Source organism: Vicugna pacos, chromosome 4 (assembly GCF_048564905.1).
Source record: "Vicugna pacos chromosome 4, VicPac4, whole genome shotgun sequence".
Lineage (NCBI taxonomy): Eukaryota > Metazoa > Chordata > Mammalia > Artiodactyla > Camelidae > Vicugna > Vicugna pacos.
In genome coordinates, this window is record NC_132990.1 from 73,258,368 (window position 1) to 73,286,169 (window position 27,802).

A 27,802-nucleotide genomic window follows, 5' to 3' on the forward strand; every position below is an offset into this window, starting at 1 on the left:
AGCAGTATGGCTAAATCCATTTATTCTGAAATAAAAAGTGAAACAAACAGGAGTCGAATCACCCGGGAACAAACCCGTCCCCGCCTCCACCTCCTCTCTCTCTCCTATACTATCAATAAATAAGTTTCCCCAGCCCCAAATATTTAATAGAACCTCCTCCCCATTTACCAGCTCCAGCCTCAACTATGATACAGGGGGCTGCTCTACCTCCAGAATATACAAAATGTTACACAGTTACAGTATAAACACTGGGGAGGGAGCCCACTCCGCCACCAGCTTACGTCCTTGCCAGGCCTGGGTTTGCCCCAATTGTCCCAAGGCCTGTGCGAGTACTGTCCAGTTGTCTAGCTGAACAAGGTGGGGGCACTTGTGCCCCAAAGTGCCTCTGAACAGAGGATGCATGAGCCCCTCTGAATGAAGGACTGCTTGGTGGGGGTGAGGAGGCTACCAGGGAGCCCTTGCTCCCTGAGAAGGGCAGCCTCCTAAATAAACTGCCTTTTTTGAGCCTCTCTCTGGCTCTGTTTTTCTGGAACTAATAATAGCCCAGAGATGAAGACACAGCCCAAATGGCCAGGGGTCTGCACCTATTTGTCCCCCCTCATTAGAGAGGGGGCTTACACCCCTTTTCAGGGGATTGCTTGCTAGTCTAGGGATAAAGGGTGACTGGGAAGGAGGGGTGGGAAGGAGTGACGGGGTGGCAGGGATGGGTGGAGGCAGAGCCCCTGACCCCATGTCTCTGGTTGTTGCCTGTTAGTGTCAGGCATTTAGACCACGGTGATCTTCACCTGGTCATTCTCGTCCGCCCGGTAGAAGAAAGGAATGCAGGAATTGCTGTCCAAGCCTGGGTACTCCCGTGGGTTCTGGATCTCACGCAGCAGCTGCATGATCTGCTGTGCAGTGAGGTTCTCAGGGGCAGTCTGGCCCACCAGGGCCTGCCCTTGGGTGGGCTCCATGTTGTCCACAAGGCTCACCTCCCGGAGACCTTTGGAGAGAGAGAGAGAGACAGGGCTGAGTGACCTGCCAGCTCTTCTCTGCCCACCCCCCAGCCCCACCGAGGTCTCTACTCACCACCCTGGTTGTCAGTAGTGCCAAGCTCCTGGGGGGCTGGAGGTGTTGTAGTGGGCTCCCCAGCAGGGTTCTGGGCAGCCAGGAACTTGCCGTAACATTCATTACGCTCACCCATCAAGCGTGACACCAGTTCCTGGAGCTCCAGCAGCTTCACCTGGAGGGAGAGGCACTTAGCAGCCCCGCCCCACCCCCATCCACAGAGATGGTCAGAAGAATCCTGCTACCTTCATCTCCTCCTTGTCCTGAGCCAGCCGGCTAATGTACTCCTCCTTCTTCCGGTGCCGCTCCTGCAGCACTGCCCTCTGATTCTGATAAAGAGCAATGTACTCTCCTGCGGGGAGCAGGAAGGATGGACAGGGCTCAGATGCGGGGCTCTCCTGACCCAGCACACGGTGCACCCCCACCCCCACCTCCCACTCCGGGCCCTGGCCTCCCTGCTCACCAATAGTGTCTGTCTCTCCCGAGAGCTGGATGCAGCGATGTTCTAGCTCCTCGACCCGCTCCTTCAGATCCACTTTCTCCTGCATAATCTTTGTAAATTGGCCCTACAGCCAAACAGCGGGGTCAGGGCTCCGCAGTGCCTATAAAGCCCCCACCCTTCCTGGCCCCCATCAGGGGTGACTTGCTCACCTGCAGCTTGTCCATGGCCTCCTGGAGGGCCTGGTGGGTTTCTGCAGGCACACTGCCCTCCCTGGTCCCGGGGGCTTGGGCCTCCTTCTCCACTCCATCCTGGGATGGGTTGGCTAGGTGAGCCAGGCGCTGGCAGCGAAGCTTCTGCTCCTTCAGCTGCTCACGAAGCCGCGCCTTCTCTTCTTCAGCACTGGCTAAGGCCGAGTTACAAAATGCCACCTGCGGGCAAAAGTTGTGCATGTGCTTTCATGGGGGTGCTCAGGACCAGCAAGAGGCAGAGAAGCTCCCCGTCTCCAGGCCTTGGTGGGCACGCCTGTGGTTCAAGGATGGCATAGTGTCTGACTGTGGCTCCCAGGGAAGGTTGTGGGTCCAGAGAAGTCAGAGGGAGGAAAACCACAAAGAGTATCTGAGAGGAACCACAGGCAGAGGGAAGGCGGGAGGTGAGACAGAAGGAGCGGGGAAGTCAGCTCACCATGGCCTCTCGGCTCTCTAGGTCCTCCGGCATGCTCAGTTTTGGCCGGGGAGCCTCCTCGTCCTGCTCCTCACTGTCTGGTCCATCTCCTGTCAGGGGCAGCCGGGGGGTCCTCAGACAACCCAAGGGAGGTGGAGCAGGCCGGTAAGAAAGCTCGGGGCCCAGCTCTGCCCCCCCCACCTCCCTGTGCAACCCTGGGCCGGCCAATCACTGGAGGAAAAGGATTCACTGTCTTAAAGGTCTCTTCTAACTCAATTCCATGCTGCCAAAAGTCCCCCTCCTCCTTGGGCCGGGTGTTCTCCTGGGCCATCCCACTTACCTTCCCCAGGTGCAGCTATGATTTTCAGCTGGGCCTGTAGCTGCTGGTTCTCCTGGTTGGCAGCTTCCAGGAGCCCCTAAGGGGCCGGGAAGGAGAGTGAGGAGGGACACAGGTTGCAGGCCTCCCCTCTCAGGAGCCCAGCATTCAAATTCCCTCACCTGGGTCTCCTGCAATGCCTGGTGAGCCATCTCCATCGCCATCTTGTCTTGTACCTCCTCGTGCTGCAGCCGGTCCATGAGCTGGGTCTGCAGCAGCACCTGCTTGTGCAGCAGCTCCTTCTCAGAGGCCAGCTGCTGGTAGGCGGCCACGTGCTGCTGGTAGGCAGCCACATACTGCTGCAGGTGGCTCAGGTACTGGTCCCGCTGCTGTTCCAGCCCCTGAGCCTCCTGGCTCTTTGCCTCCACCTGTGGGAAGACTCTAGGAGTGAGGTCGGGTGGCAGTTTGCTTCCAGATTTTGAGCCCACACACTGGGGACGTTGGGGCTCTGCTGGCCGGCCAGGCCCCTGGCTTGCTTGCTCCATGGCCTAAGTGACTGCCTGCCTCCCCTAGAGCCACATGCCGCCTTCACCCAGCCTCACACCGCAGAACAAGCTTCTATCTTAACTTTAGGTCACAGATGGGTGGAAAAACAGAGGCAGCCAACATCTGCACACTGAATGCCTAATGCTTTACATGCATGATTCTCATTTAATCCTCAGCACCTCCTTTTTAATGTAAGTGCTAACCTCCCTCTTAGGAACCTTTTTAGGGAAACTGGGGCTTAAAGATGCAAGGTTAGATACCAGGGCTGTACCCAAGTAGCTGGCGATCATACTCTCTTCCCCTCTAATTAGGGGCTCGACGCCTCTAGCGGGGATGGCCCAGAGCTACCCAAGTGTGAAAGTCAGAGGCCAGGGGGCAGCAAGCAGTTACGGGCTCTGAAGGACTCTGGGGTCACTCTGGCCTCTCCCTCACCAGAGGCTGGTGCCTGTCTCCTAGCCCTTCTGGCTGGGGCAAGGGTTACCTTCTCCTTCAGTTCTGCCAACTTCTCCTGTAGCTGGCTCAGCTTCTTGGCCAGCTCCTTCTTGACGTGCTGCTCCGACTGCAGCGCGCAGGTAATCTCCATATTCTCATTGGTCTGGACAGAGAGAAACAATTAGCGGTAGCCATCCAACACAGCTGGAGACCCCAGAACTGGGTGTCCGCATCCCACAGCTCAGGGAGGGGTGGAGGCAGGGGGGAAAATCTTCCCCCTCCCCATCTCATCCCTCCAGACAGGGCTCTCTAGGTCACAGCGTGCCTTCGTGCGCACCGTTTCATGGAAGGTCCATACCACACCCATTGTACAGGTGGGAAAACAAAGGCCCAGAGGGGCCAGGTGTCACGCCCCACCCCAAAGGACTTGGCCGGGGAGGAGGGCAGGCTGGCCGGGCAGGGCTGCGCACCAGCCTGACAAATCCATTCTGCAGCTCGGCCAGCTGCTCCTTGAGCTCGCGGTTCTGGGACAGCGCACGGCTGATGGTGGTGCGGTCGTTCTGCATGCTCTCCAGAATCTGCTTGCGCTCCTCCGCCTGGCCCCCCCACTCCTCAGCTGCCCGCTCCAGCTCCAGCAGCCGCTGCTCTTGCTCCTGATTCAGGCGACTTAGACTTTCATTGTCTTTCACCTGTTCCTTCAGCTGCCCTGCCAGGCTCTCCAGCTCCTTATGTAGCTGCTCGGCCTCCTCTTGAAGCAGTTGTTCTGCTTCCGAGGGCCCTGCTGGGGACTCCTGGGGTGGGCACGCAGCTGAGAAGGGAGCACACTGTCAGGGCCTCTCAGCTCTGCAGTCCCCAAAACTCCCTCTTCTTGGTCCACAGCTCCTAACTCAGCCTCCCCAACCCACATCTTGGCTTCCTGGCTCAATGTTTCAAGACACTTTCAAATGGAGGTCTTTACATCTTTATGCTCAAGATGACTTGGGAAGGGTGACAGTGGGGACTCCACCCCTCTTGTGCAGATAGGGACATTGAGGCTCAGAGAGACTGCAAGACTTGCCAACTCCCAGTATGGACCTCTCTCCCTGGGCCACAGTGTCCTTCCACCCACCCACCTCCATTCTAAGCCACCCTCACCAGCCCCGACACCAATCCTGCTCCCAGACGCCCTGCCCCAGCGTACCCATCTGGCTCCTCAGTTCAGCCAAGCTGGCCTCCAGCTCCTGCACCTGACTCATGCTGTGCTCCTTTTCTTCCCTCAACTTGCACACCTGCCCGAAGCACAGAGGGGCAGAGGGGGATGAAGGAACGGCCCAGCAACCATCTCCCTCTCCACCCCCACCTCAAGAGATACACTTCCACCTCTGCCTGTGCACAGCAAGCGGCATGATCCCCAGCTTACAGATGCCCAGGAAGATCAAGTGACCTATCTCAGGTGAGGGGTTGAAGGTCACATCTCACCTGCTCTGTCATTTGTTCCATCTTCTGCTGCCAGATGGCGTTTTCTTCTTTCATATTTGCCACGTACAGGTCTCTCTCCATCTTCAGCTGCTGCAGTGAATCTTTCAGCTACAGAAGAGGGCGCAGAAGTTAGCAGGGGCTGTCACTGGGCCTCACCTGCTCCTGGACACCTGGGGTCATCCTCCTTCCACACCCCTCCCTCTGCAAAGCCTCACCAGCTGCACGTGGGTCTCCAGCTGTGCCCGGTCTTCCAGGGCCTGCTGTAACTGCTCGCTGCTACCATGGGTAGGTTGATTAGAAAACTGGATGGTGAAAAATGAGGTTAGATCCGGGGAGCCCAGGGTGTTCCATGCAATGCCCCCTAAAAGGGTCTGAGCTAGCATCAATGTATAGCTCAGGGTTGTCCTCGTATTATTAGTACCACAGGCTTTATTTTTACTAAATACTCATTATAATGAGGTTTTGGGTTTTTTTAAGTAGTTTTTTTGTTAAATAGAGGTGCCAGGGATCGAACTCAGAACTTTGGGCATGCTCGGCACGCACTCTACCACTGAGCTATACCTGCCCCCTAAACACTCATTATAAACAATTAAAACAGCAAGTGTTCAAAGTCCTCCCAACCCTTCCTCTAGCTTCCCAATCACCCCAATCTGTGTGTATCCTTCCAGAGCCTTTTCCATAGGTATACAAACACGCTGCAGCTGTGATATCATGGGGCAGTATCACATATGGTTCTGCAAGTTAATGTCACTTTGCTGCAAACAAGATACATTTAGTTCTGTAATAGTTACACAGTAGCCCAATATATACAGCCTGCTGTGTCCATACCCTTATCGATGGCCTTTTAGATGCCTATAATAAATAGGGCTACACACTGGTGCTGCTCCTAGAAATGGATCATTGAATCAAAGCTGGTAAGTGAACAGCCGTCTGTTCAGATGAACTTCAGAGCAACCTTAAGCTCTAACTTTTTATATCTTGAGTAAGCCATTTATTCGACTGCCCATCACAGGAATGGGCAGAAAGACTGCTCTGGTGGACAGGTAAATGGGAGGACAAGAGGAGGTAATAAGCTCTATCTGCTGCCCAGGCCAGACCAAATTTGGAGACTCACATTTTACACTGGTGGCCTGATCACAAGGAAGCCCTGAAAGATCAGGTCACATCCAGGAGAAAGAAGTCAGGAAGGTAACAGACTGCATGAGAAATAGCTGAAGGAGCTGGGCTGTTTAGCTCAGTAGTAATCTTAGAATGGACAGGGGAATCACATACTCCCTTGCAAAGTATCTGAAGGTCTCTCTTGGGAAAGAGATTAAACGTTTCCCATGTTGTTCTGGAAACAAAGACCCCAGTGGAAGGATGTTTTATGAAGGCAGAGAATTGCTGTGCATGCAGAGAATCTCAAGAGGAGGCTCTCTGACTTGGGCACCCTGTCTGCCTGGAGGCTTGGCCGCTCAGAGGAAGGAAGCAGACCCGTGGTTGGTCTTGTGACAGTCACCCAGAAAACAATGGTTTTCAAGCAGAACGCTTTAAAGAATTTAAAAAAAAAAGCCCCTATCCCTGAGATTCTGATTCCAGACGTCTGGGCAGGGCCCCAATTTTTCTATCTCTGGAAGATTCTTTGGCAGGATCAGAACAAGGATCCAAGTTCTCTAGCCTGTGGCTGGAGACCACCCACAATGATCTGGGAGGTCCTGACCCACCATGTGGAGCCAGCATCCCCCAGGCCTCGAGTCCCACCTGCTGCAGCAGCAGCTCCGACATCTCCAGCTTCTTCTGCAGCTCATCTGTCCCCAGCTGTATGGCCGCCTTCTCGCTCACCATGACCCGCAGCTTCTCCTCCAGCTCCAAGTTCTGCTGCTTCAGGTCCTCATTGTTTTTGCTATGGCCGGAGGCAGCGGAGGGAGGCATAAGTAAGGAACAGGAAGGATCGCTCTGGTGATCAACCCACCACCTTGGCCACAGAATGACAGAACAGTCACTTTGGAAGGGACCCCAGGCTCAAGAGTCACAAGTGGCAGGCCAGAGAGGACATTAGCTGCCTAAGGCCACAGCATAAGTCGATGGCACAGCTGGGACAGAGTCAGACTCTGCACAAGTCCAAACCTGTACCACCTTGCCATGATCCCTTGGATCCCCCCACTTCCCAGCCCATCCCCCAGAGGCCCCCCCAGCCCTCCCCCATCCTACTTGTGCTTGTATAACTCCAGCTTGAGGGCATCTCGCTCCTTGGTTAATTCTTTGTTGCTCTGCAAACACAGAAAAGCGAGGTCAGGATGGGGCAGGTGAAAGGTGCAGCTTGCAGACCGACAGCAGCAACAGTAATCACTCCCAGTGACATGTCCTCACCTGCTGTCACACTTTACATTTTTTCAAAGCACTTTCAAGTTCATGTTCTCACTTGGTTTTAACAGGGACTCGCGAAGGGTGGAAGAGGCAGTGGAGAGGCCTAACCCACAGCTGGCTAACAGGGCCAGGGCCAGCGGATAACACTACCATTGTTATTACTACTGTCATCACCACGTCTGGACCTTTTTTGAGCACTTTCTCAGCCAACAATCCCATTTTATCCTCAAAATCACCATGGGAGGCAGTTACTATTACTACCTCCATTTTACAGGTGAATGACACGGAGTACTAGAAGTTAAGTCGCTTGCCTAAAATCACTTAGACAGAGCTGGGATTGAACATCCAGGTCTGTTTGATTGTTTAAACACGTTTTCTCGCTGGGGTAGGGGGCGCAGATATGGAGGGGCGGTAAATTCTATTGTAACCTTTTGTTCATTTTTTGAGTGGATAGCACACTTACATAGCCCAAAACCCAGAAGGTACAGAAGTGACATGTCTCTCAGCCACCCTGTTCCTCTCCCCTGGGTTTTTATGAATCCTTCCAACATGTCTTATATATTACACACAGGTACTGCTCTCCTTTTTAGTTTAGCATGGTAGCATATTAAAAATGCTGTTCTGTACCTTCATAGCCCAAACACCTAGCACTTGGGCCAGGGCCCACAGCCAGTTAAGGGCAAGGCTGGCACTCAGGCTCGGGACTCTGCATCCAGTGCTCACGCTAGACAGTAGCCCCCTCACCCCCTAACTAGCCCACAGCAACCAACTCAGGTCCAGCTTGGTTCTAACAACCACACAACTTGAAAGCAGTGAGAAATGGCCAGTGCTGCCCTCTGAGAGGGAAGATACTCCATCCCGTAGAAGGGACCTTTAGGCTCCCTCCCGCTCTACCGCACCTCCAGGGGATGGGCGGGCTGCTGGGCTCACCCTGTCGGCCTGCTTTTGCTGTGCGGAGACGGCAGAGAGCGTCCGCTCCAGCTCTCCCACGCGCTGCCTGGAAGACTGCAGGCGGTTAGCGAGATCCTCCGACTCTCCTGAAACAACAGTTAGAAGTGAAGCCCAAGAAGGAATCCCACTGAAGGCCTGCCAGCACGCCTGGCTGAAGGGTGAGAGGGTTCCCACCTGCTTTTTGTCTGGCTGCCTGTTGGGTGTGAGCCAGAGCTGACTGTAATTCTGACTTCTCAGACACTAGAATCCCAATAGTTTGAATGTGGACCTTTGGGAGAAAGGCCAAACAAGTGGTGAAAAAAGCAGAAAAGCAATGTTTCCTAGGGGACGTGAGGGAACCTGGTACAGTCCACGCACCTGCAGCTGTTCTCTTAGAGCCCCTTGTTCCTTCGCAAGCTTTTGCTCAAATCCCTTCTTCTCCTGCAGGAAGAGAGAAGAAACAGCTCTTACTGGGAGAAGGGAGAGATGGAACAGCAAAGGACATGCCCCCAGAATGCCACCACTGGCCCAGGACAGGCCCACCAATGAGAACAGGTAATTAGCTGCCCAGGGAGTTGGGGTTGGGGGTGGAGCAGGGAGTAAGCCCTCTATTTCTCCAGGCTGCAAGCAGACAAGAGGAGAATGGGCCTCTACATCTGAATCCTCCCCCAAACTCATCAGCCACGTGACGATCAGACGAAGAAATCACGTTACCTTTTCAAGTTGATCCAAAGCCTCTTGGTTCTCTTGTTTCTGTGGAGAGAGGCAAACGAAGGTGACTAAGGTTGTCCCCCTCTCCCACGATCCTCAGACCAAGGAGAGGGGATGACCAGGGACCAGGAATGGGTTTAAAAGGGAGAGTTCATAGGGACATGAACAGATGAACTCTTCTCAAGCCAAGAGACTTTGGGTCTTAGGGGGCGTTTGCTCACAGCTACAGAAATGAGTCTGAATCCAATGCCCTTGAAAAGACAATGACATAAACCCCTAGAAATGAAGTCTGAGATGGGAAAGCCCACGCTCCGCCAGCTCACGATCTGGAAGGGTGCATATGCTCAATGGATGTTTACTGAGCACACACCGCAGGCCAGGTTCTGTTCTTAACAGCAGGGATACCGGAATGAAAAGGATTTTTAAATCTTTGATTTTTTGAGCTAAAAGGGACCTTGGACACCCTCAAATTCTATTTCCTCGGGAAACTAAAGCCCAGGGAGGAGAGGTGACCTGTCCAAGGTCAAAGTCGGAGCAAATCAAGGGCTGAGTCAGGCCTGGAACATACCAGTCAACTAGTGCTTCCCCTAGAGGTGAGAGAACCGGGGCGAGTACAGAGAGGATTCAAACAGGGGTGTCTGGAGAACAGAGCAGGCAAAGAGAGCAGCCACAGAGAGAGCCATGCTGCGTGCCCCGTGCTCCGGGGTCCCTCCAGCTGAGACTTAGGCCCCCCGGCACCCCATTCTCCCTTGGCACCAGGGGCCCCCAGCCCCTTTCTTTAGAGCCCCAAGGTGAAACTAGAGCCCCAGATTGGCAGCGTGGAATCAGAGGACAACACTGGACTCTTACCAATTCCTCTATCTTGCTACTGAGTTGTTTGTTTTTTAGATTGCTGGAGTCCAAGGCTACTGATAGTTCTTGGTACCGGCTCTGAGGCGCATGCAGAGAGGAGGAGGAGGAGTTGGAAGAGGGACGGGGGAAGAGGTAGAGAGAGCAATCATTAGGGTTGGGGGGTGTCTTGGCTGTCTCAGCTGGCAGTGGGGCACCCAGACCCCACTGTGGGAGGAGGTAGGGGAAGGGCGGTGACTGGTCTGCAGGGTCACTGGGCCACGGTCCAGGCCCACTTACCTCCAGTTCCTTTATATTATGAGATGATAGGCCCTCCCCATTGATGTAAGATGTAGACTAGGAGAGATGAAAGGGCTCACATGGAGACATTCTCTGTCCCCCTCAAGAACTAAACCCTCCAACATCTTCCCCATCAACTGGCAACACTTTCCTTTCTGCCTATCTTGGCCCCCTCCTCCCCCCTTAACCCCTTTGTGCCAGCTTCTCCTGGTTCTTAACTTCCCCTTGTCCCTCTCCTCCCAAGCAGTTCTCATCAGCAGGATAAAATGACGGAACCAATCTCGTGGTCCAACCTCTTCATCTGTACAGCTTCAGCAAGGAGACTCCAAAAAGTAATGACTAGCTAAACATTATCCAGCCAAGCTGGCCAGTCCCAGGATCTTCCCTCCCTCTTGGGAATCTCTGCCTCAATTTCTTTCTGTCTTATTTTCCTTCCGTCTCTAGCCCCATCTGGGCTTCATTTTTGGGGTACCTCAGATACAAGCCCGTTGAGCTGCTGAGATAGTTGTCGCAGGCTCTCGGTGGATGAGAAAGATCTGGAGATGAACACAGGAGTCAGGGGTGCAGGAGGCTCAATGGGAAAGAGGGGGGTCATGGGCAGTGGCCGAGGGACTGCTGCCCCCACGGGAGATACTCACGTGCTTTCATCCATGGTAAGAGGACCATTTTCAACATCATGGTTCTGTTCGGGAAGAAATGTATGAGGCAGTCATTCAATTTCTGGTAAGAACCATTCAAGGGCAGGGTGAGCCAAGCTCATTCCAACAACCTTCCATCTCCTTGAACCTTAAGGAACACCTGGTGTTGACCTCCCCCATCCCAGTCCTCGGGAAGACACCAAGGCTCTAGGCACAAGCTGCCTGAAGAAAGGGGAATGGATCCACAGGAGGTACAATCCTCTGGGAAGGAGGACGGCTGAAAACATAGTGGGGCAGTGGGCACAGGGGGAAGAGGCACAAACCTGAGTTGATGCCATGCTAGTGACACGGGGGGGACTAGCACTGGGGGAAGTGACACCGCCAGGTGACATGGTGTCATCAGCAGACGGTGAAACAGGAGCAGCGCGGTCTTTGGGCGCCTGTCACGGAACAGAGCAGGGGGTTAGGGGGACATGCAGGAAAAAAAGGCGCCTTGCTGCCATGAATGCAGGGGTACAGAGCGGGTAGGACAGGTGTCGCTGCAGTTGGAGTGACAGTCACACATGCTGAGAGCCACTCTGGGGTGTGGCTATGGCTCGCCCAGAACGTGGGCCACTCTGCAGCCTTCTGGATGATCTTTGTGAACACAAACGGCCTCGTTCACCCTGGAGCTCAGCAAAAGACAGGACCAGGCTACCCTGCGGCAGCCACAGCAAGTAGAAGGAAGGTGTGCCAAGTCGGAGAAGGAAGGCACTGCTCTTCCAGAAAGCCAGCCTGTGCCTCACAGTGACCCTCACCCTGAGCCCCTGCTGGGCAGAAGGCGGCAGTGATGAAGGAGGAGAGCTACCTGCCTGTTCCCTCTTTCCTCTCTTGCTCTCCATCCCTTCCTTCCCCCAACCACTGGCTGTGTTTCCCCAACTGATTCAGGTCCTTTCTGGGAAAGAAGCTATCCACCAAGAACCCTCTCCCTGCTCCTAGAGGTAAAAAGAAAACCATGGCCACTGCCCCACCCTAACCTCCTAGCTCCAAACACCCACCCAAGAAACAAGCTGAGAAACCAGAGGTAAGATGTCTACCCTCTGACTCTCAGCATCCTGGGAAACAATCGTGGGATTGAGGACCAGGAGCCATGGAGACACTCCCTCTTCCCTGAATGGACCCACTTGCTGGCCAGAGCCCCACTCGGCTTCTCTCCAGGCTCAGGCCTGACACTCAGTCCTAGCCTCCGGCTCTAAAGATTTAATGTTCAACAGGACAGATGGGCAAAGAGATGGGGAAGAGGGTTGATAAGCTAAAGACTGACGAGGGAAGAGTGCTAGGGAGCCAAGGCCTGGCCAGCAAAGCTAGGTCCAGAAGAAGAGGCTGCACCTCTCCTGCGGGAAAGAGCTGCCTGCTCTCTGGACCCCTCAATCCTGGCCTCTGGAAACCCAAATCCACTGCCCTCTTTAGAGCAACTGTTATGGAACCTGGAGGAGCTGAAGATAAATCAAGCTGTTTGTGTGGTTACTGTCCATGCTGTGACCTTTGACCCTGGAACCTGGTGTTGCCTTGCCAACCTGTACCACTGAACCTAACCAGCTGGCTAGGCATGAGACTTCAGGGGAGTGGAGCACACTCTTAGCCATGGGCCCTGGTCAGATGCCTGGGTCCCTCCTGGCATCTTGGGTGCCCACTGATCCCTAGCATTAGAAACAAGAAAGCTCAGAAGGGGAAAAAAGTATTTTTCTGAGGACTTAAATATACATAACATGCCTATTCTGTGAGCAACCAACTTATTTCATAATTTTGAGTCATAAAGCTAAGTATGGCATTTTAAAAATCACTGTCCATTCCCCTCAAATGCCTCATTCCATTAAAAAAAATTTTTTTGCCATTTTTTAGTCCTCATTTCTAGAAATACCATCAGCTCTGCCCAGGATACTGCCATCACAGGCCTGCAAAACTAGAGTGGAAAACTTCAGTGGGAAATAGTTATTGATGTAGAGAGAATTTTAAAACAAGAAGGGAGTATGGGACTCTGGGTCTTCATTTCCAGGAAAGCAGAAGGATGTGGACCCAGAACCTTAGAACATGAGTGCAGACTCAGGGCTTCAGGACTCCTGCTGGCCTGTGCTCCCCTCCTGGTGCCACTCACAGCGTCTCCTCTGAGCAGACAAGGTGAGTCATAGCACCTGGACAGACCCGACCCACTGGGCCTGAGCAGTCCTGATGACTGAAAGACTGTAACACCAGCCAACAGTGCCCCGTCCCAGCCCCTCTTCCCATGCCCATCTCCAACAGGACCTAGCCCCATTCCAGCCCCACTCCTGTGGCCTGGAAGATGTCCCCTGAGGAAGTTAATTAAAGGAGGAAGTGCCAACGTCATGTCCAGAGAAGGTCATCTCCTAGTCCAGTGCACCCCAGGCTCCTCGCCTTTCTGGGAAGTACTCTGTGAGCTCATAACCCTGGCATTACCTGTATTACACCCTCTGCCTGGGACTCCCATTTCCCCTACCCTCAATATGGATGGATGATTGTTACCCACCTCTATGACTAACCAGCCTTAAATGCCACCCCCTCCAGCCTCAAGTCCGTTTAGAACCAACATCTGCCTCAGTTGAGCATTTGAAATGTTGCCACATTCTACCTTGCTTCCTTCACCTGTTTTCTCCAGCACCTAGCAACGAATGTGCCTCTGCTCTCAAGAGCCCACTGAATATGTTTTAAGTGTCCAGTTGATTTTTAAAAGAGAATAAGGGCAGAATGTCCTGATCACTCATGTGTTTGGTTAATCTCACATCCTTTACAGTTAGTCCCACTAAAAAAAAAAACAACCCTCAGTCCTTGTAACTATAATGCAAACTCTTAACCCTACATTCCCTACTCCCAAACCAAAGTGAACTGATCAACTCAAAAAGATCACAAACTGCTATGTGGTCTTCTGGTGTTTTGGGGACAGATGCCCAGGGGGCAAGACCTGAAGGTTTGGTTTTATTTAACCTCTCCTAGTGTGATAGCACCATGGGGCACTCAAACCCGAGACTCAAAAAGCCCAAATCTCATACACCTGCTCTGGAAGCTATTCCCAAATTACCTTTAACCTCCAAGGAGCATCTCACCTTCTCCAAGATAATAAAAGATATGGGGGTGGGAGGGAGAAAAAAAACCCAACCAACCAAGCAGGTGAAAAAGCAGACATGAACAAGCCAAGGGTTAATGACAGCAACATAAAATAAGCCAGAGGCAAAGTATCCCCCAAACCAGAGAAGCCTCAGGGCATGCAGAGCTGGGAGGGAGCAAGCCAGAGAGGGGGTCTCGGCACTGCCTCACCTTCCATTTGTCCAATGGGGGGATCGCTACCCCATTGGAGCGGTTAAGGTCGGACACCAGCACCTTCAGAATGTCCTGAATCTACAGGAGGCGAAAAGGGGAAAATAAGGGCAAGGGGAGAAAGAGAAAAGTGGCTTAGAGAGAGGCAAGAAAGTCAGGGAAGGAAGAAGAGGTGGGTTCAGGGCAATGGAATGCTGGAGAAGACAGAAAGGGATCAATACCACAGGCCTGTGCCAGCTTTTCAAACAGCCACTTGTTGCCTTGCCAGAGGCAGAAATCAATGTAAACAAACAGAAGGGGAAAAGTCCCCTGAACAATGCAGTCACATAGCTCCTTAGATAAACAATGCAGCTCTTAATAGCTCCTTAGACCTTCAGATTATTTAAACCAGATTTCAGAATAAGGGTCTGCTTGAACAAAAGGGACTATAGCTAAAAAATAAGTTTGAAAGACAATGATCTGATCCAACAGTATCATCTTACAGATGAAACTGGGGCTCAGGGGAGGAAGCGATTTTCCTGAGGCCACCCAGCAAGCTGGTGGCAGAGATGACCTTGAAACTCAGATGGTCTCCTAATTCAAGGGGCGGGGGCTCTCCTCACCACACCCTGTGGCTCTGCTGGTGCTTCTAATGGAGAGACTGAAGGCAAGTGGCTGCCCCTTGAGGCTGGGGGTGAGGGAGATCACCTGAGCAGTAAGTCAAACAGCAACCACTCCTTACTGAATGTTTACTCTGCACCAGGCCCTGTATTAAGGGATTAGTATAAAAACAAAAATCTCATTTAAACTTCATAAGTGTAAACTTCATAACAGTATTACCCCAGTTTTACCAATGTGGAAACAGAGACCCAAAGAGCTTAAGTAATTTGCCCAAAACCACATCTCCAGCAGAGGCAGAAGGTAGTATTCAAATCCAGAATTCTTAACCAATACCTGACATTTCTTTCACAATCTTAACCACTACCCTCTACCGTCCCCTGAATACCCCATCCCCGGAAACTGGCTAGCCAAGACTCACATCCTTAGGCGAGGGACAACCACCAGAAGTGGTTGCCTCAGGGCTACTGCCATTCTTAATCTTTCTTTTTTTCTTAGCTCCTGCAGGAACACCAGGGCTGTTCTTCTGCTGATATTCTCTTAACTGCAAAAAGGAAAAAAAGTAAGTCTCATGAGAACTATAAGCCCCCAGGTATTCACATCCTACTTTACAGTTTACAAATTCCTCTTCTAATTGCCACCTGATTTAATGCCACAACAACCCTACAAGGTGTTGCAATTCTCAATGACTTAAGAAATGAATTGGTAACATGGCTAGAGGAGGAAAAAAGCAATAATGGACAATAAGGGAATTTAAACTTATTCTTCTGACTCTGAGTTCTGGGGTTATGACATCAATCAGCAGTTGCCAGGGGGCAAAACCAGAGGTAGAGGTGGAAAAGTAAACATTTAATCAGACATCAGGGGTCCCTCTCACACATCTGTTAGAGCTGCACACCAGTACTTCTCAAACTTTTACATCAATATACCCTAATGGCAGAAGGCAGTGAAGACACACCCCTAGCGAATGTGGGAATGTTAACAGAAAGAGGACAATCCAAACACCATTTCAGAGAGAAGTCTATTATAATCTTACAAGTCTATCCAAATGTCATCCCTAAGTACATTAATATAAAAGGCTTTTTCTCTTATAATAGAACCGAGCAAAAAGGATGCTTCAGGCCCATATTTATCCTGTGGCACTCAGGGCACCCCATGTTGAGATGATGATTTGGGAAAGATTCCCAGCTGTGAAGTTCAATTTCCCAGGATTTGTTCCACAGAACTCCAAAGAGCACTGAATGAGGGGCACTCTGGTCTTAGAATCATAGGGAATTAGACTGTGAGGTAGAAAATTCTTATTAAAAATGTGAAAGTCTCTCTGGACAGAAACCTGGGAGAAAAACAAACTAAACAAAGCATATTCTCCCCATTGCCACTCAGAGAGATTGTCAATGTTTTGAGATCATTGGTGAAGTGTAGGCTTTTTTACGCTATCGACATCTAATGATGGGGTACAGTCTACAGAGTAAGGGAGCCTGAAACCTAGATCCAACCTAGGTCCCACAGTCGCGAGGCCCCTTCCACCTAAATTTGTGCCGCGACTAGAGAAACCGGAAAAGGTGTGAAAACACTAGGGGACTGGGTCGTAAGATCAAACACGGGGCTCGTGGCGGTAATGACAGTTCCAAGGCGGATAATGACGTAACTACATTCCACTCCTCCCTACTGACGCCCGAGTCGCCGCTCCGCGGTGGGGGAAGGGAGCGCAAGGCCAGGACCGAGGTCCTTGGAGACCGGGAGCACAGGGAGCCCAGGGAGCCCAGGAGATCCGGTTCTGGGCGGCAGGAGGCGAGGGCCAAGCCTGGAGCGGGGAGTCCCAGGGGTCACCTGCCCAAAGTCGCCCGGGGGTGACAAGTAAAAGCGGGGGCTGGGTTGCGGGGGGGCGGGACTAGCTGAGAATACTTTTGAGGGAGGGGCGCCAAAGGGCGCCGAGGGGCTCGCCCCGTGTGCCTCAGAGGCAGCACGGACTCTGGCCATGGCCCGGCCGTCGGAGGGGTCTCGGGCTGGGTCAGGGAGCCGCGACCCCGCACATTTTACCTTTTTCTTGGCCGCAGCCAATTTGCTCTGTCGGGTTTCTTCCGACATCCCGGGACGGGGAGGGGGAAGGGGAGGGCCACATCAGCACGATCCCGGCAACCACTGCGGAGCTGCTTCCGGCAGCCACCGCGCCGCTGTGCGACTGAGCCAGAAAAGGAGGGACCAGGGCAGTTCTAGGCAGCAACGGTGTGGTGTGGGCGTGGCCTAAATTCTACAACCCCATTGGTCGATGGGAAAGATGAAAGGGGAAGGGGACGTGGTCAGAACGCCGCGAGCCGGGAAGAACCAGTGGAGCAATAATAAGAGCTGCGCGCGCAGCCCCTGTCTCCGCCCACCTCGGCGGGGAGGGGCGGGGCCCGCTCTCAGGGTGCGCGCGCAGCTAGCTGTGTGACCGGTTGTTCATGGTCTCCATTACGGGGTTCCGAATACCTGGCGGACCCTAGAGGCCACTTTCCGTCCCCGCCCTGGACCCTTCTGCGCTGCAGACACCCCCGAGACGGGGGCCCTGGACCCCAGGGCTCAAGAGGTGGGCGAGGAGCAGACAGCAGGGGGAAAGCACATCTTTTCCCAGTCCCTTTCCCCACTTCCCGTAGCTGTGCCCCAGACTTTTTCTTCTCAGGGATCACTTCCAGAGACCCCCAGCCACTCCTCCCACACTCCTCCCTGTCAGAATCTCCCCTTCCTTGAGGATCCCTAACCTGATCCTGGGAGTATTATCTGCCCCCTTCCCAACCGAATCCAGTCCCGGTCACTCCTACTTCACATCTGTTCCTCCTCTCACACCCCCACACTACCCCTTTCCTCCCAAAGCGGACTCTAGGTCCAATCAGCCTTTTTCGCTCGGATTCCTCTCCAGGACTCAACCAGGACTTTCCAAAAGTTGCCGTGGGGCCTTCCGATCCCCTGTGAGTATGCCTGTGCGTCCCCCGACCCCCTCTCCCCGCCCCGTAAGCCACTGCTGCTCCTGGCCCACCCTCTTCTCCATCCCCAACGGCAGTTGACCCACCCCCAGCCCTCTCCAATTTCTTCCCCTAGCTGACCTTATTCTGCTAAGAAACTCCAGGTCATTTCTCAGTCCTTCCTTCCTATTCCTCCAGCCCCCAAGCTTCAAAGAAGAAGCAGTGCCCTGTCCTTTTCAGTGGTACCCCAGGCTTTCCAAATGGGCTGTGTCTCTCCTCCTTCCTGACAGCACCGCAGGTGGTTGGTTTTGTTCTTTTCACACCACCTTCCCTCCCTCACCCAATCCACCCACATGGAAACCACTCTCATTCCCTCAAACACTTGTGTTCTCTGCTGCCTTTGGGCATTTGGATACACTGTCCCCTGTCTGGAATACTTTCCTTTCAGCTTTTTGCCAAACTGATGCCTACTCATCCTTTAAAGTTGAGCTTCCTCACCTCCACTTCTGGCACAGGCCTGTTGCTCTGTTAGACACTCTCTTAGCCCACTGTACTTCAACATCAAAGCACTTTCAGACTGGTAGTTAGTTGCTTGGTTATTTGTCATTCACTCATTCATCTGACAAATTCATTTGAAATAGTGCCTACTCTGTGCCATGTACTGTTGTAGACACAGGGCAGTTAGCAGTGAATAAGACAAAGTCTCTCCCTCATGGTAATTACACTCCAGTGGTACAAGGCCAACAATGGGAATAGTATTATTAGTGAAATGTACAATATGTCAGGTGTGATAGATACTACAAAATATCAGGACAAGAGGATAGTGCGTGAGTGAGGAGTGGCCATTTTAAATGGAGCTGTCAGGGAAGGCCTTTCTGACAAAGTGGTGTGACTTGTGAGCAGAGTTTTAAGTGGAAGTATCTGGAGGAAGAGCGTAATTGTGGGATGTTTTATGTTTGGGACCAAGCTATACGTTCCATGACGGCAGGAGGCCAGACTTGACAACCCCCATTGCTGAACCCCTGGAGGGAGTTCAGCACTGGGGATACAGTGATGCCACGACAGACCCTGCCCTCATGAACTTAAGGAAGGGCCGGGGACTAGCTTTGCCAGTGCCTGGCAGCTAGTGCTTACTCATGATTTGTTGAGTAACTGGTTAAAAGCCCCTGTTCGAAGAATAGGAACCACGTCTTCCTCCATCTCTTGTATCACAGTTGATACAACACACATTTCCTGTAGATTAGCAGTGTACCAGGCACTGGCCTGCACAGCTTTTAGACACAGAAAGGACAAAGATGAACTGTAGCCCCAGGGAAGGGTTTTGCTACCCAATGAGATTATAAACCCAGCGACATCCTAAACTTGAGAGGTGAATCCAAGAATTAGACCTGAGGTGGATTCTCTGGGGTCAGATTGGGGACCAGGATGGGCCCTTTAGTTACAGTTGGGTTTGGCTGGGACTAAAAGAAAACCCCAAATAATGGTGGCTTAAACAATCATCAGGGACCCATACCTGTATCTTGTCCTACCACATCTTCAGTGTGGCTTCTCCCTTATTACCCAAGATACCATTCAACTCCAGCATCCCTCCAACCCGGCAGGAAGAAGGAAGGCCAGACAAAGGCATGCCCTCTCCCTGGCAGGATGATTCCCAGATATTGCGTAGACCATTTCTGATTAAGTTCCACTATAACTTAGTTATGGCACCATATCTAATTCCAAGGGAAGCTGGGAAATGTAGTCTTATTCTGGGGTAGAGGATGTCTATTACCAGCCAGAAGCAGGGAGTGGATACAAGGGGACAACTTACAGTTTCTGAATTGCGGATAGTTGGTCAGTCCAGCTAATGACTTTTTGTGCCTCTCAGCGGCCATCTCCCAAGTCTGGCCAGGCTGATGGGGCCAGTGAGGATTCTCTGCAACTTGACATTCAGAAGCTGAAGGAGAAGAGGGACATGCTAGACAAGGAGATCTCCCAACTAACATCTGAGTAAGTCTCATTGGATTCCTCAGTGTGCTTGAGATAACTTTTAACTAGTTATTGTCACTGAAACCTAGCTTAGCATATAAACAGGACTGTGACGTTGGAGTCCGGGTATCTCAGCAACCGTCTCAGATAGGGTGCGGTCAGGCTCAGGAGGACCAGGAACCAGGAACTGGAAAGCTGTGGCTTTCCCAGTCTCTTTGTGTGGCTCGCCTTCTCTGCCTCTGCTTCTCTCTGCCCACAGGCTCCATCCTCTCCCTGCAGGTGGAGTTTTCAGTGCCCCAGGGAAGCTAACTCTTCTGCAGCTCCTGGGTTTTCCCATGCCCCTCACTCCAGCCACGTGGCAGACTGAGCAGCACTTGAATATACATTTCACACTTGAGGGGACCTGACTAGCCACTCGTGCGCCAATCTGTGAGTCACTCGGCTGTGACCAGGGTTACATAGTGCCAGTGTGGCTGGGACCCTTCCTGAGGGTATAGGGAGCATTTAGGAGTGAGGGAGTGGGCAGATCCCCGGCCCTTCCTTAAGTTCATGAGGGCAGGGTCTGTCGTGGCATCACTGTATCCCCAGTGCTGAGCGCCTAGTAGGCCCTGAGTGAACATTGGTTAAATAGATGCCTCATTACTGCTGAATGTTGGAGCCTCACCAGCTTTCTTAACGATTCTCTCTCTCCATCTCTTACCCTAGAGGCTACAGTGTGGATGAACTGGAGGACCACATCTCCCAGCTCCACGAGTATAATGACATCAAGGACGTAGGCCAGATGCTGCTGGGCAAACTGGGTGAGCAGCAGGACTCCCGAGGAGCGCCCAGGGCCTGCAGGGAGGCCCCACGCCCCAGGAGTGGTTGGATTTTGCTCCTGGGCCTTCTAATTTGCCAACTCCCCTACTGTTCCCAGCTGCCACGCTCCCTGAATGCCCCTGCCTTCTCTGGCCACCTAGCAAAGCAGCTGCACAGCTCTTCCCTGGGTCCCTTAGGTTGTGTTCCCTTGAGTATAGAGCCTGCTTTGGGGCCACAGGCTGTTTTGAGCCTGGGCTTGCCTGCCTGCCTGAGGACAAGGGAGCCCAGTCTTCTGGGGCCTCCTCAGACCAGTGGAGGCCCCACCCTTGCCTCAAGTGGCCGATATGCTGCAGAGGCAGAAAGCACAAGGGTGACTCTGTGACTTAAAGGAGTATTTTGTTCCTCCTTGACACAGTCTCGCTATCCAGAGGGCTGAGCCGAGGCACAGACACACTGACCATTTGGGACGGTGCTCAGAACTGGGCCATCTGCCTGAGTTGTAGTACTTGCTGTAGAATTGCCCATCAGCATCCAGGATGCCACAGCAGGAAGGGCTTCTCCCTGTTTCCATGGGGTTGGGTCCCAAAGGAGGGAAGGGAGAAAGCAGAAGGAGGGAAACAGAGGTGAAGACAGGAGGAGGATCAGGGTCCAAGGAGAAAGGAATGTGAGGGGACTTTGAGGTTAAGAGAAATAAGCTCCTGTTAGACAGAACCCAGCTCAAGACCTGTCCTTCCAGGTCGTAGGACCCGGAGCAGGCGGCCCATCGTCTTTCATTCACCCAGTGACTATTTCCTACTCTGTGCTGCTTTACAGGGCATGGGGACACTTTGGTGAACCAGACACTTACAGGTCTCGGTTCTCCTGTGACTTATGTTTTGGTGTTGGGGTGGGGGAGGGGAATGGTCAAGAAGAAGTAAAGAAACACAAATGAATGAATTATAAAATGTGTTAAGTGCCGTAAAGGGTACAAAGGACAGAAATGGAAAATATTGAGGCCAGAACAGGGTGGCCGGTGGGGATGAGAGAAGGGGACCAGGGAACGCCTCTGAGGAGAGCTCTTCCCGCGGGAGGAAAGCAGAGTCTTGGACGAAGCAGGAGGGATGGCTTCACCTAGCAGCAGGGCGCCCCTGCACCAGGGTTTGCAGCTGGCTGCGGATACTACGTAAATGTAAATTTAAATTTTCAGCACATGACTCATGCCGCTCTGTGTGAAGAAAGGACTCTAGGGGAGCTTTGTTTACCTCCTCTGCAAAGTGGGTGAAGTTTAAGTGAGTCTCATGGACCGGGCCCCCAGTGAAGGGGCCTGGAACAAGTAGCAGCAGGGTTTTCTTGGCCAACTAGGGCAGCAGGAAGAAGGGGCCGTGTGGGTCCCAGGAGGGCTGGGGCTTTGGCCATTCTCCCTCCTACTTCTCCCATGGGACATTTATCCTTCCTTCCTTCCTTTTCAGCCGTGATCCGAGGTGTCACCACCAAAGAGTTGTATCCAGAATTTGGCCTGGACGTGAATGACTGAGCAGAGGCTCACAGCCCCTTGTCCATGGCCCACAGCTCCAAGTTTCCTGAAATGTCCCGGTGATACCTGTGTATGTGTATGTGTAAATAAACATGAGTGATTACTTCTCCCCTGGACTCCTTAGTAGTCTGTCAGTGGGAGATCCTCGTGACTGCCCCCTCGCCTCCTCCAGCCCCACAGACCCCTACAAGTCTCAGTCATGCGTGAGTGCATCTCCATCCACCTTGGCCAGGCTATGTCCAGATCGGCAATGCCTGCTGGGAGCTCTACTGCCTGGAACATGGCATCCAGCCCGATGGCCAGATGCCAAGTGACAAGACCACTGAGAGGGGAGACGACTCCTTCAACACCTTCTTCAGTGAGACAGGCGCTGGCAAGCGTGTGCCTAGGGCAGTGTTCATAGACCTGGAACCCAAAGTCATTGATGAAGTTCGCACTGGCACCTACCGCCAGCTCTTCCACCCTGAGCAGCTCATCACAGGCAAAGAAGATGCTGCCAAAACTATGTCCATGGTCACTACACCATAGGCAAGGAGATCATTGACCTTGTCTTGGACCGAATTCGGAAACTGGCCAACCAGTGCACAGGTCTTCAGGGCTTCTTGGTTTTCCACAGCTTCGGTGGGGGAACTGGTTCTGGGTTCACCTCCCTGCTGATGGAACGTCTCTCTGTCGATTATGGCAAGAAATCCAAGCTGGAGTTCTCCATTTACCCAGCCCCCCAGGTTTCTACAGCTGTAGTTGAGCCCCACAACTCCATCCTCACCACCCACACCACCCTGGAGCACTCTGTGCCTTCATGGTAGACAATGAGGCCATCTATGGCATGTCATAGAAACCTCGGTATTGAGCGCCCAACCTACACTAATCTTAACCACCTTATTAGCCAGATTGTGTCCTCCATCACTGCTTCCCTGAGGTTTGATGGACCCCTGAATGTCGATATGACAGAATTCCAAACCAACCTGGTGGTGCCCTATCCTCACATCCACTTCCCTCTGGCCACATATGCCCCTGTCATCTCTGCTGAGAAAGCCTACCGTGAACAGCTTACTGTAGCAGAGATCACCAACACTTGCTTTGAGCCACCCAACCAGATAGTGAAATGTGACCCTCGCCATGGTAAATACACGGCTTGCTGCCTGTTGTACCGTGGTGACGTGGTCCCCAAAGATGTCAATGCTGCCATTGCCACCATCAAGATCAAGCGTACCATGTTTCTATTTCCAATGTCAAAAAAGAAAAATATGAGTGATCTTGGTGTAAGTCTGTACGCTGATTCTCCTCTGATAGCCCCCTGATCCCAACCTGGAAAAAGAGAGCCTGCCTTGGAAAACAGCAAGCTGACATGTGCCAGGCACTGTGCTAAGTGCCTTAAACCCATGATCTCTACTACTTAAACCCCATCCTAGGAGGACTTAGTATAGCTATCCCCATTTTATAGATGAGGACACTGGGGCTCAGAGAGGCACAGTGACTTGCCCAAGGTCACACAGCCAGTAAGTGGCAGAGCAGGGATTTGAGCCCAAGTCTTAACTCTGAAGCTTATGGTGTGCAAAACTGCCTTTATGGCCCGGGGAACAAGTGGCTAAGAGCTGAGAGTGAAACAGCAACTTTGGGAGGAATTCTTCTCTTGTAAATTGATCTCCAGGGTCAAGGTTCCAGTCCCCAGTTGTAATCCTCTTCCAGGCACAGGTGAGCTGTTGTCATTTCTTCACTGCGCGTTGCTCCTCATGAACAGCTATAGCTGGCAGACGTGCAACCTGCGTGTTGCAACAGCTCAGTGCAATCCAGAATAGCAGGAATTACCCAGCCCTGCTAAGTATCCTGACCATGCCAGCGTCCCTCTGCCCTGTCCCTGCTGGACATTCTCATAAGATTTCAGATGTGATAGCAGTGCTTGGGGACAGGCTGTCATAAGTATAGTTTCTAAAAAAGCAGCCATGCGAGTCAGGTCTGGGTTTGAGTTCCAGCTTGGCCCACTTACAAGCTGTGTGACTGTGGGCAGCCAGCTTAGCATCTCGGTAAATAGGAATGACAGTAGTACTGTGTGTATTGGGACAATTTACGTTAGCTGCCTCAGCGACTCCCAAACCTCCACGGCTGAACACGATAAAGGCGTCTCTGTCTCACAGTCTGATGAGGGTCTGGAAGCCCTCATACATTTCGGAGATTAATTGCTGGAACCCACAGTGGAGGAAGGGAAGAGATGGAGAAGATATATCAACTCTGAACTGACTCTCCCCAAATGGGCAGACGTCACTTCCACTCATAGACAATTGTCCAGTATTAGTCATGTGGCCCAAACTGACTGATAGCGGCTGGGAAATGAGGGTGAGCTCCTGGGTATCTGATGGGGACGAGCTGCTGTCTCAGCCATGAGTACCTAGCTCTAAAGAGTGCTTCAAGGATTTGGTGAGCATTCACCTAGGATCCAACGCCTGGGAACGTTAGTCCCGCTGGACAGCAACTCGTAGTCCTCAGTGGATGGCATGACCCTGGCCCACACTCCGGTCCTGTTCCAGAATGCAGACTGCTGGTTCCTCTTGCCTCCCACCACACAGAATGGAGCTGGGAGCCATGGTCTCTGGGGCTCTGCTACACAGTGCTTCTCTGTCAGCAGGAAGACGGGGAACTAAGAAGTGATGACCACGCAGTATGATAAAAGGCTGTCGTGGGGTTATAGGAGCAGCTTTGAGTGGCATCCAATTCGGGACACTGGGGAAATTTGCCGGGAGAAGAGACATCGATGTCTGTACAATAAAAGGAGTCAGCCAGACAAGAACGGGGAAGTAATGCTCCAGGGGGAAACAGCATTTGCAAAGGCCCCGAGGCCGAGAACTCAGTGGGCCCAGGACACTAAGAGTAGTTAGGAATGGAGCATCTCCCAATTCTGCATTTTGGGCCAATCTTTCATTTTTTGCCCCCAGGAGATGGGTACAGTTTTATTTTCTACAACTCACACATTTTATGATTTAACTCTTATGATTCAAACAAATCAAAGACATTAAAAGCAGACATATAGGGAAAAAATAACAAAGGGAAATGCACCAAAATAATACTCATGCTTATTTAAGATGGTAGGATTATTGGTAGTTTTCCCCACTTTCCTATGTAGTGTGCAATGTATCGTCCTGCTGTCGGTGCAGCAATTGTTGGACCACATCTCCACACCTCCACAGCCTCAACTCAGTTCCCAATCCAGCTAGTTAATGTTGACCTTCCTGTAGTTAATCATTTCTTTCTTTTATTTTCTTTATCTCTCCCACCCTGTTTTGGTATCTAATTTCAAACCTTTTGAAAAGAAAATTTTAGGAGGGGAAGTAATCAAGTTTATTCATTTACTTATGTTTAGAGGAGGTAGTAGGGATTGAACCCAGGACCTCATGCATGTTTAGTACGTGCTCTATCACTTGAGCTATACCCTCCCCTCTTCTAAGTTCATATCTTATAGCAAGATACCCTTCCCTCTTGTCTTTAACGCTATACTAGTAATTTTGCTTAACTCTAACCTTATCCTCAACCCTAATTCCAAATGTTGCTAGAAAGCAAGGACACTTCTCACTTGTTCCTTAAAAGCCTCTTTACAAATTACAGATCTCTTGTAACTATATGCTTGTTTTCTGACTGTCGCCCTGAGATGTATTTCTTCTGGAAGGTAACAAAAGGAGCTAAGGTAGATTCCAGGTTCTCAAGTTGAGAATGAATACACTGCCTGTGCTCAAAAGACTTTTGCATTTTGGGCCAATTTTAGGGTACAGGAGGCTGTTGGGAAAACATCACCTGGGTCCATTTCCCTCTCTGTGAGGTCTGCTCTCCCAGCTGTCATGATGGGAGGATGCCATGCGGGGGCAGTGTCTGCTCAGAGATGCACCCAATTGCCAGGGATGCTGATCCTGGGAAAGCCTTGCTGGGAAGGTCTGGTCGGCCAAGCCACTGGCCAAAGACAAGATCCTCCGAGTGCCCCACATAGAAGAGGGGGCTCTTTCTGGCAACACCCCTCCAGGAGTCTGAAGTGACCTCCCCATCACCCCAGGCAGTAAGGAGCCAACAGGTTGTGAGATGTGGACAGTGGCATGTCATTGCTCAGGGTGTGCCCCGATGGTGCTGGAAAGCAGGTTGCCAAGGGCAACTGACACTGTCCAGCCCTGATACCTGGAAGCATTGTGATGAAACTGCCAGTTGCTATAAGGCAGGCAGGGAACCAGGTGAAAGGTGACAATCACCACCCCAACCAGTCACAAGCCAAAGGTTTCCCCAGAGAAGGGTTGATGGCAGGGAGAAGAGCACTTCGTGTACAGTACCTCACTGACACCTGCCAGTCCCAGTGTGGGTAGGTGGAGGATCCTCATTTCCAAACTGAGGCTCAGAAGGGAGGAGTGACCTGCTCAACATCACAGTTTCGATAAACAGTTGAACTGTCTCACTCCAGAGCCTGGCTGAAGGTGTGCTGTCCTCCGCCGCCAAGGCTCAGCCCTCTCGAGTCTCTCACCAAAGGTCATGCATTAATAAAAGGAGTCAGAACTTGAACCCAGAACTCTCTAAGCCTTTAAGCCTAAGGTCTTAGGCACAAACCTCTGCTGTACTTCTTAGAAGATGTACCCGCCCAAGGCCCTGCCAGAGGGGCCAGGCTAGTGGCCAGAAATGAACAGCTTTGGCCTTGAGTTTGGCCTTGGCCCCTTTCTCCTAATTCCTCTGAGCAGGAGGCTTTGCTCCCTTTCCAGAGAGCCTTTCGTTCTCAACATCAGGAACTCTGAACAGGAGCAGATCCTCTCCGGGCCTTTAGCTCCCTGAGCCTCTCGTGTTCATCCCAGAATCCCAGAGGATCTCAGCGGCAATGATAACCATATCCGCGAACACTGGGAGCACAAGCCCTGTGCCAGCCCCGACCCTAGTGCTCAGCATGTGTTCCTAATGGTGGTCCCAAAAGGTATATGCTTATTCCCATTTTCCAGATGAGGCAAGTGAAGCTCAGAGACATCAAGCCACTTTCCCAAGGAAACAAAGCTAGGCTGCAGACTCAGAGGTTGAAGATTCCACAATTATGCTCTTGAAAGGCCAGGTAATAATTTCCAAACCTCTAAGTATATCACAATTACCGGAGAAGGCTTTTAAAAATAAAGATTTGAGGCTCTAACTCCTCCCTAGGGATTCTGATTTGGCAGGCCTGAGGGAGGCCTGTATTTTTTTAACAAGCTCCCCAGGTGATCTTGATATCTGGCCTCTCCAGTGAGTGTTCCTGGATAGTTGACAAACCACTTCTAACTGCCAGTAATAATGTCCAGTTGAATTCTCCCTCCAAACAGCTATCTTCAAACCCATCTACAGAGCCACTGGACCCTAAGAGCCAGCTCTGGGTCAGACCCAGGTGGGATTTTTATCTGGCTTCTGCCCAGAGCCCTCTCTCAAGTCCAGGCATTTGTTAGCTCTGCCCCTGAACAGGACCTGCTGCTCCACCCTCCACCTGGCACCAGCAGACCTGCCCAGCTGGTTTGCCAGGGAGGAGCTCAGCCTGTTTTGCCATCTTAGGGCTCTTCTCGCTTCTGATTCATTAGGGGCACAGAAGTACGCAAGGCTTGGAGGAAGTGGGACCACATGGAGAAGAATGTTGGGAAAGGAGTCACTTTGACCGAAAGCTGCTTTGCAGACCACAAGGGGGCTGAAAGGCCCCAGGACAGCCCACCACCCCACCCATCAAGCCCAGCCACCCACCTGATGTTTGTTTCTCTTAGTCAACCACCCCCAGAAGCATCCGGATCCGAGTCTCACTCAGACAGGAACTACTCTTGAGTGACTAATGTCAGTCCCTCCTGTTACCCAGCTACCTGCAGATGAGTCCCCCGTCTGACTGGGATATTGCAGAGGAAATCAGATGATGATACAGTGGTGGGAATGGGTTCTTGTTTTCCATTCTGTGGCCAATCAGAGCTAAAGCTCAGCAGCCCATGCTGTGTATAAACAGATGCAGGAGGCTGGGCTGGTGGCTGGACCACCCCAGGCCTCAGTTTTTCCCGTGTCTATAAA

General features: G+C 52.1%; 2 protein-coding genes, 1 long non-coding RNA gene and 1 pseudogene across 3 annotated transcripts; 3 read left to right on the plus strand and 1 right to left on the minus strand.

Moving 5' to 3' along the window:
• Nucleotides 1–5: 5 nt before the first annotated feature.
• GOLGA2 (golgin A2) lies at nucleotides 6–16,760 on the minus strand. The gene is made up of 27 exons (XM_031677620.2): nucleotides 16,601–16,760; nucleotides 14,982–15,104; nucleotides 13,964–14,044; nucleotides 10,978–11,094; nucleotides 10,655–10,698; nucleotides 10,489–10,552; nucleotides 10,017–10,073; nucleotides 9,738–9,818; nucleotides 8,892–8,930; nucleotides 8,556–8,618; nucleotides 8,373–8,466; nucleotides 8,178–8,284; nucleotides 7,092–7,150; nucleotides 6,642–6,783; nucleotides 5,117–5,203; nucleotides 4,902–5,009; nucleotides 4,624–4,711; nucleotides 3,914–4,251; nucleotides 3,493–3,606; nucleotides 2,648–2,893; nucleotides 2,490–2,565; nucleotides 2,171–2,259; nucleotides 1,699–1,917; nucleotides 1,511–1,613; nucleotides 1,293–1,399; nucleotides 1,069–1,222; nucleotides 6–982 (listed from the first exon to the last, which is right to left on the minus strand). Exons 1-27 carry the CDS (start codon nucleotides 16,646–16,648, stop codon nucleotides 765–767), a joined length of 3,066 nt encoding a protein of 1,021 aa, XP_031533480.2. The 5' UTR covers nucleotides 16,649–16,760; the 3' UTR covers nucleotides 6–764.
• A 54-nt stretch (nucleotides 16,761–16,814) lies between these two features.
• Nucleotides 16,815–21,887, plus strand: SWI5 (SWI5 homologous recombination repair protein). Its single transcript, XM_031677621.2, is given in 6 exon segments — nucleotides 16,815–16,988; nucleotides 16,990–17,126; nucleotides 17,457–17,505; nucleotides 19,367–19,488; nucleotides 20,173–20,267; nucleotides 21,714–21,887. Coding segments are annotated over 6 exon segments (627 nt in total). The 5' UTR covers nucleotides 16,815–16,829; the 3' UTR covers nucleotides 21,779–21,887.
• A 90-nt stretch (nucleotides 21,888–21,977) lies between these two features.
• Nucleotides 21,978–22,879, plus strand: LOC116280376 (tubulin alpha-1C chain pseudogene; annotated as a pseudogene).
• A 3,143-nt stretch (nucleotides 22,880–26,022) lies between these two features.
• Nucleotides 26,023–27,800, plus strand: LOC140695912 (uncharacterized). The gene is made up of 3 exons (XR_012071754.1): nucleotides 26,023–26,111; nucleotides 26,734–26,840; nucleotides 27,334–27,800. It is a non-coding gene; the product is annotated as an uncharacterized lncRNA (long non-coding RNA).
• The last annotated feature ends 2 nt before the right edge of the window (nucleotides 27,801–27,802 follow it).

Coding starts and splice junctions, on each gene's coding strand:
- GOLGA2 (XM_031677620.2), bottom strand. CDS start 16,648: ATGTCGGAAGAAACCCGACAGAGCAAATTGGCTGCGGCCAAGAAAAAG. Junction 9,819..10,016: donor ATAATATAAAGGAACTGGAG/GTAAGTGGGCCT, acceptor CATGCGCCTCAG/AGCCGGTACCAAGAACTATC. Junction 4,712..4,901: donor TGGAACAAATGACAGAGCAG/GTGAGATGTGAC, acceptor TGCTTCGGGCAG/GTGTGCAAGTTGAGGGAAGA.